This window comes from Lutjanus erythropterus, chromosome 1, assembly GCF_056507025.1.
Source record: "Lutjanus erythropterus isolate fLutEry1 chromosome 1, fLutEry1.hap2, whole genome shotgun sequence".
Taxonomy (NCBI): Eukaryota; Metazoa; Chordata; class Actinopteri; order Lutjaniformes; family Lutjanidae; genus Lutjanus; species Lutjanus erythropterus.
In genome coordinates, this window is record NC_139317.1 from 44737510 (window position 1) to 44752194 (window position 14685).

At 39.5% G+C, this 14685-nt stretch overlaps 1 protein-coding gene across 2 annotated transcripts in view; it reads left to right on the forward strand.

Moving 5' to 3' along the window:
• adamts17 (ADAM metallopeptidase with thrombospondin type 1 motif, 17) overlaps positions 1–14685 on the forward strand; it is a 188465-nt gene that overhangs the window by 11400 nt on the left and 162380 nt on the right. For both annotated transcript variants that reach the window (XM_084722188.1, XM_084722196.1), the window contains exon 3: positions 14367–14538. In XM_084722188.1, coding sequence (XP_084578314.1) covers positions 14367–14538 — 172 coding nt within the window. The remainder of the gene's footprint in view (positions 1–14366; positions 14539–14685) is intronic.

A 14685-nucleotide genomic window follows, 5' to 3' on the forward strand; every position in this document is an offset into this window, starting at 1 on the left:
TCTTTGACCGCAAACAGAATGTCTCTGGGCTTTTTGTGGGCAAAACAAGGTATTTGAGGATGTTATATTGGACTTGGGAAACACTAATCAACATTTTCCAACATTTTGACATTTTATAAGCATTTAATTGATTAGTCGAGAAAATAAACAACTGGTTTAACAATTGTGAAAATAATTGTTTTTTTTCCGCTATGTTCAAATGCCATCTAGTTCCATTATACTGGAAAGAAAGCAAACGTTTCTACGGCCGATATCTCCAAAACTCTGCACCTCAACAAAAACATATAGATGGAGAGATAGCACTACAGGCCAGGGGGAAGAAACACTTTTGATTTTGAGTTGAACGGTCCCTTTATTGTAAATGCCTTTGTTTTTCTTGTGCACAATAAGTTACTGTAGACACTATAACATGGTAAGAATTTTGTTGACGTGGGACAAATGGATACTTAAACTTGACCATTCAATGTAATTGAATTTAATGAACTAATTCAGGCACCATGACAATTCCTGTGTGCTCTGTAGAATTCAGTGTTAAATCAAACAGCTGAAGTCTTTTCTGGGATTCGGTGTGAAACATGAGCGTTCTGTCGGTTACTGTTCCTAGAAATTTTATTAGCAGCTCACAGTGGATCACATATTGGTTTGCCACTTCCAAGTTTCCAAGCTAACTGCTCTTTGAAGCAGTCAGAAAAAAAAAAGCAGAGCTGGTAGCCACTTTGCCACACACACACACACACACACACACACACACACACACACACACACACACACACACATACTGTGTGTTTGATCTTAAGTCTGACTAGCAGTGTGATCAGGCTGTCTGTATTTGTCCAGACTTCACACACACACTGATGTGTCATGGAAGCACGGAGTGTGTGCCTGAGCTGCCTTTAAACTCAGTGTAAAGCTGTGATTGGCTGGCAGCCAGAGCAGACTTTTGACCTTTTATTGCCGTTTTTCTTTTCCAGACAGCTGCTGGATATTATTATGTTGAAGTTTTTTTTTTTTTTTTTAATATCTGATGTCCATTCATCGGAGGTAACTGGGTCAGGCTCACTGACACCTTAAAAGTGGGAAAAGTCAGTCTTTCTCCCTCACACAAACACACCTCAGCACACATGTATTATGGCTCGCCTGTGTGACACTGATCTCCATATGGTCCAGGCTATATGTAACACTACCCAGTCACAGCTGCTGTCCTTAACCCCGCAAATCAGTCAGCCAGGCTGCCTCAGCTCACACACACACACATACACACACACTGTTCATTTGTCATGGTCACGGAGTGGCATAGTTGTCAGCTTTATTTGAGTTGTTAAATCAGCAGCTTGTTTTTGGCTGAGGCTCAAGTCAAGCAAAGCCCCCCGATACGTTGTCGTTGTGGGGGTGAAGTTTTCTCATATTTGTGTCAGTGGAGCAGTGGAGTGACAGAGGACAAATTGGATTGTATCAGTGCATCCAACAGACTCCAACATCTGTGACTGCAGCGGAGGGAACAGGATGGGTAGAGACACTGATGTTTTCTATCACAACAAGTCATCATAAGAGATAAAATATAATCAGTTATCCTGTCATGGGAATTATTTCACATATTTTCCTACTTCCAACCATTTTTCTTTGTTTAACAGATGGTATTTGTAAGCAGAGTTAAGGGAGAAATTAGTAATATATTCCCTGTAATAAATCATAAAATGACCACGATGCGTCATCATAGATCAAGGAAACATGTTGAGTTGAAATAGTTGCTTCCCCTGACATCAGTACTGCAGAGATGAAAATTTGATTCCAGACTAGAATAATTATTTCGTATGTCTGTTTCACATTATTCAGAATTCAAATTAATGCTGAATTTTCTCCAAATGAATTAGTGTCTGTTTATGAGTCATAAGAAATCATTAATAATCTTGTAGAAGACATAGATGTTTATAACAGTTAAATTGAGCAAAATATTAATGGAGTTTGGCAGGCAGTGACACAGGCAGCTACTTAACTCATCGTCCAGAGTGTTATTTCAGAACAATGGGCTTTTGTTTACAGGATAACAAGCTTAACTTTACATTTCAACTTACAGTGGAGGACTTGCCATTGCTTGTTATAGTCAATTTATGAGGTTGTGCGCATCCTGCGGTCCTGCGGAGCTCCTGCAGCCTGCCTGTCTCTGCCGTGTCTGGGGAAGAGGGGGCGGGGAAAACAACTCACTTCAGCCAAATATCATATATGATATGGTTCCAATTCGCTATTTGGACTGCTGTACTAAAAGATTAAAGAGTAGACATCCTCACGGGTCTACCTGAACTCTAGGACTTGAGAACCTGTATGGGTTTGGATCTCTGGTTCATATGGTCGGTCGGGTCCGGGTCGGGGTTTCTACGATATCATGTGAAATACCTGAGCGGATCTAAGAATGTGATCAGACAGCACTGGTTATGATTGAAGTGTTGTGTGTGAGGTGAAAGTTTAGAGAGCAGATGTCGCACTTGTCTCTGAAAGATGATAGCAAATTAGGAATGGTAGCTTTAGCAGCTATAGCAAAGAACAGCATGACAGCAACTGGACTTACAAGCTGAAATAATGAATGGATTGGACATGTTTCAATCAGCAAGATTGTTGTTGTTGTCATCGTGATTACTGTTTTGCATTGTGGGATAATTATGCTGGCATAGTGACCATTGGTTGCATACTCTAATATTTATTTGGAAATAGTATGCATCTTGAATACTATTGGTTTCACACTAAGGTTTCAGACATACTAAAAAATCACATATATTGTTTTAGGCCACTAAACAGCATGTTAGTATGGAATTGTAGATGCAGCCAAAATTTTGTTTTGACAATTTGCAAATGAATGTCCGTTTCAGTTTTAGGTAGCACATTTCTGGGTCTTTTGGGATTTGGCATGCATTCTTGGGCTCATGAAGAACTCTTGTCGATGCCACTCGTGATATTTGGTACAACATTTTTGACCACAAAAATGGTGAAAATTCCTTCCTAAATAGCACATTAAGATGTCAAGATTGAGAAACAAAATCATGCTGTGATTTGGTATCAAAATCTTTTGACATTTGGATTTCTCTAAGAATTGCATTTTTCAGCATCTGGAAGGTGAGCACTGTTTTTGGAAATTGCTCAGAAACCTCCAGCCTCCTGAAGTCATCACACACATCATCACACAAATACAATTGGGTCATTGAATCCACAGGAGTCTCAGCTTTCCAGTCATAGAAAAGTTATGCAAGTCCAATACAATTTGCCCCAGTATGCAGAAATATTCAAATAGAATATGCGAGGTAACACATGTATAATTCATGCGAAAAACATGTTTTGCACAAATCTGCATGGGATTAGCATAAAGTCGACATGTCTGTAAAGGAGAAACTCTTGGATACCCATAGAAAATTCAGATATCTTCAGATTAGAGGTCAAGTGACCGCTTTGAAAATGGCTATACCAGTTTTTACCTCACCAGATTTTGCCTAACATTGGAGCGTTATTTAGCCCCCTTCCCGACAAGTTGGCACGACATGGTTGATATCAGTGGCCTTGTAGTATCTAGTGATCACTATCTATTATGATGCCTGATACAGCCTCTGAAAGACCAACACATCCTAGAATCTAAATACCAGAATAGTTCGGTTGTCAATTACTCCCAAAACAACATTTCAGTGGACCTTAACTGTTACGTAGGTCACATGACATAACTCACATGACATTACACACGTGGTTTACGTTGTAAAACAGTTGCAGTTTTTTAGGTTTAGGCACAAAAACTACTTGGTTAGGTTTAGGCAATAAGTTAGGGTTGCGTTAAGTATGTCACGTAACATAAGTGACGTCACTTGTACAACAACATAACTCACTCGACAGACGTAGTTGATGTTGTAAAATGGTTATAGTTTGGTAAGGTTGAGGCACAAAAAAATGCTTGGTTAGGTTTAGAAAAGATTGTGGTATAGGGTGAAAATAATGATGTTATTTATGTCTTGTGACGGGAGTCCATAACAACATTTTAAGTCATGTAAAACTTTAACAACACTACCATTACTTTTCTTTTCACACAGGACTCGGACTTGGTCTCCTGGGTGAAAGACCTGTTGTTCGAGCCATCCATCCACACTATCTCCTCAAAATGCGGACTTTCTCACTCCTTGTACTTGTGCTGTCATGTATACTATGTCCACTAGGGGGTGCTGCCACATGATAAACTGACAAATCAGTCAGAATAAGCCTCCTGCACTTCCAACCAGACAGGCTGAAAAGAAAGTAATGTTGCCTGTAGACATGGTCATCCTTGTAGAGTTGAAGAAGTTTTAAGTCTTTTGTCGTGACACTCAAGCCTCAATAATTCCGATCTCACAGCAGTCCAGTCCAAGTCATGTTTCAAGTCCTCATATCTGTGACTGACCCAAGTTTAAGTTTCAAGATTCAGTTCAGCGTTAAGGGAGTGCTGACACCTGATAACTTCGCTATGAGGACGGTGATACGGAAGCAGTTTCACATCCTTGAAGTAGGTGTAGGTGTGGATGGTTGCTGTCCATCTTTCTCCACTGTACACCTCTATAAATAGCATCTTAAAGCCATGTATGTGAAAGTTCTGCTGTGGCATCAGATAACCCTAACCCCAGCAGCAGCAGCAGTTGAAACTTGGCCTAATCCCAGACTTAAACATAAGTTAAAATGGAAGTTTATTTATCCGTGTGGAGAAACTGGGTCAGTCCGGCAGCAGGCAGAGAACAACAGGATTTCACCACGTAAATAAATCATAGCTAAACACAATAATAAACACAAAGTATGGGAAAGAACAGTAGCTCTAGATTTCCTCACAGTCCTGATATAACTTACCAACACATTTGAGAGATGAAATCAAACTCTTCCAGCGGAGGAAGGACGGATCCCTCCAACCACAGCTGTCTTTGCATGGTTGGGATATACCCCTCTCTCCGGCTAATGCCTATGAATAGTATCATGCACCCATGTTTGTGGAGCTGTAGAAATGCTTTAATCCATCCTCCAGTCCACATTATGCTGGCTAACAGCATTTGTTAGCCCTGGGGCTCAGCCGGGAGCGGAATGTCTGCACAAACGTTGGAACAGACTGAGTTGCTGCTCTATTTTATGGCATACCACACCGCTCTAGTCAGAGCAGGCCTGCTCATAGTGGCTGCACTGTGACTGCTGCCTGTGCATTGTGTTGCTTCTGTCCTGTTTAGTCCCTGCTGTTGTTGCTGTGCAGACAGCTCACCACTGTGCGCTGGACAGAGTGCTGAGTGGTATTTTGACTGTTTAGACTTGACTTACTGAGACATGAGAGCTGATTTAATAGATATAATTTCTTCATTGTGCTTTTGCAATAGTGCCTTGATTTCAGGAAGAACCGATTTTCCTGACCACCTGAAGGTGCCAGTATACTCTGTCAGAAGCAAAAGTGAGAAGTAACTGAGTAAAAATACTTTGTTACTTTACTTATGTAGAATGTTCAGGTATCTGTACTTTACCCTATTTATTTTTATGACATCTTTTTACTTTTACTGCCTACATTTGAACTCAAATACCTGTACTTTCTAGTCCTTACATTTTCAAACCAGGCTTGTTACTTTAGTTTAATGCATTTGAGGGGAATTGGCAGTTATTTTAATTTTACGTCATTGTGCGTTGCCTTCCCAACATCAAGACTGATTTCAACCTAAATGGATGAGACAGTAACACACTGAAAAGATTTCTTGGTGTATCCATCAGTATATATCAAGAATGACAGATGTAACAAGACACAAACAGTGCAACTAGAAGAAAAACAATGTTAAAGATGTAACAAGACAAAAACTACTCAACATGTTGAAAAAGACAAAAAAGACATAAAAGAGTTAACAAAATGAAAAACAATGTAAAAGATGTGACAAGATGAAGAACTAACAAGACAAAAAAAGATCTAGTAACACTAAAAACTATGCAAAAGAGGTAATAATAGGAAAACCATGTACCAAGACGAAAAAGATGCAAAAACTTTACTATAGATATCATTTCTTCATTGTGCTTGCTAATATTAAAAAAAAAGCTCTTTCACAGTTGGATATTGTGTGGACAATATCATTTGTTAAAGGGATAGTTCACCTAAAAATGAAAATTCAGTCATTATCTACTCACCCTCAGGCCAACTGAAGGTCAGGTTTATTTTTTTAGTCCACAAAACACTGCTGGAGTTTCACAGGAAGACAGCAGTAGAAGTAAATGGTGACCAGTTTTCAAAAAAACAACAACAACAGAATAAAACATAAAATGCCTCCATACTGCCCAAGTCTCCTAAACTCCTGACATGCTGTTTGCACACCATCACAACACACACACCCAGTTCAGACAGTGTGCATGTGAACGTGGCTCCAAGCTAAGGATCTGCAGTGAAGATTCAGGCTAAAAACATGGTGTGAATAACATTTTTTAGTCAGCTTGGCATGTTGGGGCTTGGATTACACCACACGAGCAGTATGGAGGCATTTTATGTTTTAATTCTGTTGTGTTTTACATTTGAAAACTGGTCACCATTCACTTCCATTGTTTGGGAGATTCTGCAGCACTGTTTTCATGTGAAACTCCAGCAGAGTTTTGTGCACCAAAAAAACTAAACCTGACCTTAAATCGGCATGAGAGTGAGTACATTTTTGGGTGAACTATCCCTTTAATGCCCTCCAAAGCTCTTGCAAATTGCAGTTTTATGATGTGACAGTGCAGTGGGTTAGGGAAACATTGTGGCTTGGGTAAAATGACAATGTTGTTAAGGTTAGGTAACCTTTGCTTTCAAGATCACAATAATAAATGTGGTTACTGTTAGCGAACAATAGAACAGAAACATTGTCTGTCGGTTAGAAATGAAACAACAGTCTGATGTTGAGGTTTGTTGACCTGGGGGGGGGGGGGGGGGGGGGGGGGGTATATTCTATCAATGTAGATAAAGGAAAAGCTTGGCTTATTTTGACAAGTTTGGCTAATTTAATAGAGGGATCCGTCCCATGACTGTGGCTTAAATAATCCCTGCTCAGTAACCATGGAAACTGATACCACTGAACTAGCCTGCTCTGGGACAGCCTAACTGTCAAGCTTAATTAAACTACGTGTCAAACAATTTCCAGCTGGCAGAAACAGAACCCCAAAAGGCAGTTCCATCAAATGTCTTTTTGTGTTCTTCTGTCTGTGGGAACAAAAGTTCAGACCTTCTATGCGACCAAACATGAATTTAAGTGTTTACTGTAGTTCCAACGAACGTATCAATTAAACAAAAAAAGTAAGAAAAGGCAAGAAAGTCACATCTTACAACTTTTACTGTCTTTACTGCCAAATGTTCACTTTATTTCAAAGCTTTACATTTATAGTTTATTTTCCTTCACTTTATTAATTGTGGCAGTATTGACTTTATTTTGTAATGAACCCTTTATGTTCCTCATATTGTTCAATCTCTTGGGTTTGTTTCACCACTGAGAAGAAAAACACTTTTATTTTCTCTTCTTTTTGTGCCTCAGTATCCTCTTTTCAACAATCAACTGTTCTGTTCTTTGTGCACGCTCAAAAGGGAAGCTTACTTAAGATTAGTTTGAGTTAGCGTTGACTAGACCAGGCTAAATTGTGTTAGTTAAGTTAATTAAGGCCTGGCTTTTTCAATGAAGCTCAGATTTCATAATCAGCCTTGATGGAAACCCCCCCGATCTCCTCTCAGTGTGGACTTTGTTGCTCTAATAATAATGTCACTTCATGTTAGCAGTCTCAGCTCGCTGTTTGTTAACCTGTAAACCTGCAATAAAAGACTTTTGGGCCAACTGAGGGCAACAGAAACAAATGTGAACCCAACACTGACATATCATCAGACATCAACTTTTAAGTAGCTATGGTGAACTTGTTAATAAACAGTTGCTTATTTACACATCCGGCAGTTATGAAGCAACATCATCATCATTCAGGTTTTGTCATATTTCTGGTGAATGTAAGTCCAATATCACTCTTTTTCTTTGACAGAATATCAGAATGTATCTGGTTCTTTAACTGATAAATGCTCCACTAAGTTCACCAGCTGTGTCTGTCTTCTGTCTTCTGATCAAGCAGTGTACACTGAGTTTTGATCACTTTATTCAAGTAACTTACCCAGTACTAGTAAGCTGGTAAAATGCTGCTGCTGTGCAGAGACCTCATAAATTCAGTTCAGAATTGTAGTTAGATTTTTTTTTGTGCTTAACTCTGACATGAAAACTATAATTCCTGCTAACTCCTCTTGCAAGAAAGTCTCGAGCTGAGGGAAAAAAGCTGGACCTCAGAAACAGAGATTTTGTTTACCACTTTATCTGTGTGTAGATATGTGTGTGACAACACACACCTGGTGGCTGAGTGAAAGCCCACACAGGGCTGACGCGCATCAACGCTTCAGAAAAGCCGTGATTTTATCACATCCATTCCCCAGATGGGTGCATCCCAGACTGTATGGCACACGCACTGTGGAACATGGCCAGGGTCTTTTGTACTGTAGACCGGTCGTAGAACATCACCATATCCCAGTTTGAGAAGTCTGACACAATGAGAGGTATGTTTTGAAACCATAATAAATGATAGACTTTCTTGTTTCCAGTTGGATTTCATGTTTCTTAAGAACGTATGGCCGACTGTAAGATTTTATTGTGGTCAAAGAAACCCTTAGAGGTGGAGGTCCTCCTTAGAGGTGTGACATAACTAAGTACAAATAGTTTTTTACTATTCTGTATAAGTAGATTTTTCAGGTATCTGTATTTTGCTCAAGTATTTATTTTTCTGACAACTTTGTACTTTTACTTCCTACATTTCTACATAAATATCTGTACTTTCTTCTCCTTACATTTGCAAAGTAGACTTGTAACTTTAGTTTCAATGCATTTGAGGGGAATTATTGATTATTTTATTTTGCATCAGTGCAGCTCGCCTTCCCGACAGAGACGTAACAAGACAAAAAGGAAGTAACAAGACGTAAAAGACATTACTAGGCAGAAAAGACATAACAAGACAAAAAAGACATAAGACAAAAAAGATGTAACAAAGCAACAGAAAAGATGAGATGTAAAACCACACAAAAGACGTCACAAGACAAAAAAGACATAAAACAAACAAAGACATAATAAGATGTAAAAGTTACTAAGACAAAAAAACAAGACAAAAATGTTATAAAAGATGTAAAAGGATGAAAAACTACACAAATGATCTAAGAAGATGCAAAAGACATATGATGAAACATGACAAAGGCATAACAGGAGGAAAAATGATGCAAAAGACAAAAATCTGTGCAAAAGTTGTAGAAAATGTGAGAAGACAAAAAACGACGTGAGAAGACAAAAAAAGATGTAACAAGATATAAAAGATGTAACCAAAACAAAGACGAAACAAATCCCTTCAGGATTTCGCAGAGGGGACTGCTGTGATTGGCAGAACTCGCAGGAAGCGTCAAGGAATTGTCAAATTTGCGGAAAAGTTGTGGAGCTTGGACAAAATTGCAAGGCAGCTTCACAGAGGGACTGAGAAGTAACAAAATGAAAATGAAATTGTTAAGGACGTAACAAGACGACACAGACAAAGATGGAAACTGGATCACGTAGAAACTGTGAGGTTCAGTTAACTTTGCACAGAAACAGCTGGTGGAAATGTCCTTCAGCGGACAACTTTTTACTTTTATACTTTGACTACTTTTCAGAGCCTGAACCTTTTCACTTTTACCTGAGTGAAGTTGAATCAGTACTTCTACTTTTAGCAGAGTTTATCTTTCCATACTTCTGCCTGAGTAAAGCCTGTGTGCTGCTGCCACCTCTGGTCCTCCTCTGTACTACTGTGTGTTTTGTTGTTAGAACCCTGGGTGTTTTTAGGTGACAGTATTGTGTTGAAGTGAGCGGATCTTTCTACATTCGTTCCCTCTGCCAGTCTGTCTCTTGTTCCTCGGAAAACACCCAAAATGACTTTCAGAAATGATTTTTGGGAATGAGTTTCGACCCATCACTGCTTCTGTTGATATTTTCGTAACCTCGGGTCACGGCAATTGTCTTCAACTCGAGGTGTGTGGATGTTTCCATAGCAACAGTCTTGTGTCCCAGATAACAGCAGGGATGGCTTGTTAAGGTGCTGTGAAGTCATTTCCATACATAGGCCTGCCAGAGAGCAAAGCCATGAATCCTGAGCAGGTGTTCTCTGCCTTCACACACATGGATTGAGGTGTTTTACACACACACACACACACACACACACACACACACACACACACACACACACACACACACACACACACACACACACAGAGTATCATTAGTCTTAATCTTTGGTGTCACTGTGTCTCTGTACTGCACTCCCCAGACATTGCCTGTCAGTCAAACAGAGTGAGTGGTACTGTAACATATTTTCCCTCAGACTCCAGTCAGTGAAGCTGCTGGGAAGAAGATTTTTCTCAGAAAAGACCAGAAACTGCTACTGAATCCCACTTGTACACTAATATTTACTTTTTGTTTTTGCAGCTGTTGTGGTACTGCTTGTGTACTGCAAATGCATCACAGTGTAAATAGTGCTTCTTTTAAAACTGATAACAAGACTTGGTCAAAATCTAGTATGTGGCTGGAACGTTTATGAGGGCTTTTAATTTGAAACAAATACTTTTAGTTTGAAATCAATATAGGAAGTGGCGGCATCCATCCATCCATCCACATAGGAGGTGGCTGAGGACTGTCCACACCTCGCTGTTAACTTTTGTCTGTTTATGCTTGTTGCGGTGTCCCTGGTGTGAGGGTGTGCAGGACTGTTTGTGTCCAGTGACACAAAGTTGTTGTTTTCTGTTGCCTTGTGTGTTAACAGCAGATGATGCATTCTTCACTTTGACATCTCATTTGCACTTTGAACTGACGTAGTGTCCTCTGACATGGGAATTAGGTGTGAACGATTTTAAAGAAATATCTAATTGCATCTGATTGACTGATATTACAATTGTGATATGATTTGCAACATTAGAGGAAAGGATCATTATTACATCATTATTCTCATTTTCACTGACAAGCTCATTAAAACAGTTCAGTTTCAGGGATGTGTACCAAGCAAAGATATTTTCAGAAGTCTAGAGAATAATTTGTTGGCCAGGACACCTCTGCAGCACCACAATATTTAATTTAAAATGGCATTTTTTTACACACATTTCGCCTTCAACAAATATTGAGCAACCTGCAATTTGAAAATTGCAGTAGACCATATTGTGGTGTCAATAAAATGTTTAATCGATTGTTCAGCCCTAATGGAAATCATGAATTTGATCGATCAAGTAAATTTTAATCAATCTGCTATCAAATAAAGATCTGAAATATAACAGATTATTTTTATGTGCTCTCCACATGTTAACAGATATTCAAGTATATGTGTTGTCAGAAAGAAAATTTGAAAAATTAAGGAAAGTGTTTACAATTTGCAACCCTAGGAATCCAGAAACATTTGGTCCTGCAACTTGATCCATTTGGGAAGAGATCAGAAAGCTCGGTGCCAATCCTTCCACACCAGTGGTCCCCAACCCCGGGGTGGGGGGGGGGCAGAGCCACTGCTCTGCCACTGCATTCCCAGATTGATAAAAACTGTGGGTGTGGGGTGTATGAACCTTATTTGGCCTCTGAAAGGAGGGGAAGGAAAGAAAAAGTTTGGGAACCACTCTATACACAGTTCAACACAAACAACTGTAGTATTTTCCACTGAAATCTCCAAACAGAGACGCTATTATGGTTAAATCTTAGATCAAAATCCAATAAAATAGGCTACAAATGACTTAAGAATTAGAATTAAGTACATTTTCCAACATCAAGAAAACCATTTCATTGTTTTTTCATTTGTAAGGCTTGAATGAAAAGCTATTAAACCAATTACTATGTCACACATTGCACAGATGCAGTCACCCACACACTGTCTCAGTATTTGAACACTTTACTGTGTTAATGTCTTCATGCTACAAAGCAAAGAAACAAACATGAGACAGAGGGTGTCAGGAGTGCAGTAGCAGCCTGGACACATTACTGTCTGGCAGGACTGTGGGAGATGTGTTCTTATTGTTTAAAGAGTCAGAGTTTACCATTTGCTCTCCAGCCTGAGCAGTCAACAAACCCCTCAGCTTTTCTGCGTTTCAGCAGAAAATTGCAACAAAATGTGGTGCAACAGTTCAAGGACGTCTCAGAAAACAAGCAAATGCCTTGTAGTGATCTCCAAAGTGCAGAAGGCCACATGAGGTTCTTGTATGTTAAACAGGACACTCTCAAATACAGCTTTTTTTTTATAACAAAATCGTGGGATTTGGGTAGAAAAGCTGTCATAAATTGGCTGTGAGCAGAATTATTATTGTGTTTAGTCCACTGGTGACCAGACGCCTCATGTATAAAATGGCCTTATGATCAGTTCTGATCTTAGGTATGACTTAAAGAAAACCATGCCTAAGTAGGTATTTATAGACCTCACTTAGACATGGAAATGATCGTATCTCTTAGCAAAGTCTGGGCTTGACTTAAGTGATTTTCCAGCTGCTTATGTGATTATCTTTATGTGACAAGCATTATCAATTAAATGTGTGAGGAATTAATTGCAGTGCACTCGCAGGCGACATGTTTTGCTTCGTTTGTCAACACTTGTGAAAAAAAAAAGTTAATTTCAAGGCAACTGCCTGCCTCAGTTATGGTCCTTTCCATACACACAGCCGGACTGGCTCGACTCGGTTTGACTCAGCACATCAGCTCTGCATGGCAAAGGGTTACATTTCCATTATAACAGGGCTACACACTTGAAAGTGTGTTTTTTACCTGGAGACAAGTTCGAGCAGGCCTGAGTCAAGTGGCTGTAAAGAAGTGCATAAGCTGCTCATACACATCTCTGGTATAAACACACTGTTTTCTTAAATTCTTCACAATAAAAAAGTCCCTTGTTGTTTCGTTATTTAAGCAATTTTATTATTAAGCAGCACAAACAAGAGTTATTTTCATTAATTTAACACGATTCCAACACAGCTGAAAGCGAATATGACAGGGTAAAATAATGCAGATACCTGAAAGTTCAAATTGCAACAGAGAGAAACTACAAAACATAATGGTTCTGTTAGAAGCTACAGAAGTACTGAGAGCAGAACATAAAGAGACTCTATGAAACATCTTTCTCTCTGCTCTCCTGCTCACACGAGCTCAGTATCACAACACTCGCTTGTCTCAAGGGTAGAGAGGAGGCTCATCACGGGTTGGTTGCGGCAGGTGAGGCGTTGCTGCAGCCCGCTTGGAGACAGACCAGGCTTGCTTTGGTCCCACTCCAGAGTAGGTCCATCTCTGACGCATCTCAATGCCAAAAGTGCCGGTGGAAAAGGTCCATTAGAGCATTAACCCCCATGCACTGAGGTCCCGAGTCCTCTGCAGCGGCTGTGGGTTTGACTCCTGCCCTCGGCCCTTTGCTACACGTCATTTCCCTGCTCTCTCTCCCCCCTTTCCTGTCATCTTCAGCTGTCCCATAAATTAAAGGCATGAAGTTTTGCCAGCCTATAAACTTTTGTTGAGATAATTTACTTTTCTCCTTTGGATAAAAAGTCTTTGAGTTTTAGAGTCTCCAAAAAATTGTATTTCAAAAATTGTCCACAGTGAGTTCTAAACCCGATTTCTCATTATTCAGGTGCTTGAAAATTAAATGGTTGCAGTTGAAAATATTAAATTATTAACTCTTACTCACTTTCACTTCAATGAATTTACCCAACAATTTTAGAAATACTAATTCTTTTGATTTATCTAAAACTGAAAAATTCAAGTTTATCTATCTTTATCTTGGGAGTTTGAGTTGGGGTCAAAACTCAAAAATATATTGACATAAGTTGCCTTGAAATTTTGAGTTTTCTCCTTGTTTTTTTTTTTTTTAACAGTGGACACACCATTTAGTCCAACAGATAATACTTGTTACCTGGCTTCAGTATTCCCATCTTCCAAAAAGTTTTCTTTTATCTTTTATTCCATGGATATTCTTGACTAAACTCTCCCTTGTGCTCTATTACATAAGAGGAAAAAAAAAGATTTTAAGCCAGATGCTGTTATTTTTCCAGTTCATTTAAGATTTATAGATCACAGATGTTTAAGTTACAAATTTTCTTAGTTGGGTTAATGATCTGTGTTCTAAGAGCAATTTTATAAATGAGGCCCCTTAAGAAAGAAAACATTAAATACAACAAAATAATGTCCATTACTTTAAATATGTTGTACGTGCTGGTTACATGATATTTAAGCACTCTCAGTTCACCACATACTGAAGTATAAAAATTCTACTTTACTTGACTTTAAAGCCAGGGTCTAATGGGAATCATCCCAGTCTCACCTTGTCCATGTCTCTGTCTTGTGCAGACTGGACTCATCCACATTGGGGAGGACAGCCTGTTCATTCAACCGCTGGATGAAAACGACCCGTCGCAGTCGTTCTCTGGACTTAAACACCGTCTGCTGCGACACCGACGCTCTGCCAAGAGCGGCTCCGCTCCAGATGCCGACCAGCCCAACTACTGTGGGACTGTACAAGGTGAGTGACACTGAGAGCCAGACTGGATGGATTATGGTCACACTGATGTCAAGGTCTGCTCAGGCCATTGGAGAAGAGACGCCAACAACCACCTTTTGTGGAGGTTAAAATGAGTGTAGTGTGCATGGATTCAATGTCAGGTTCATC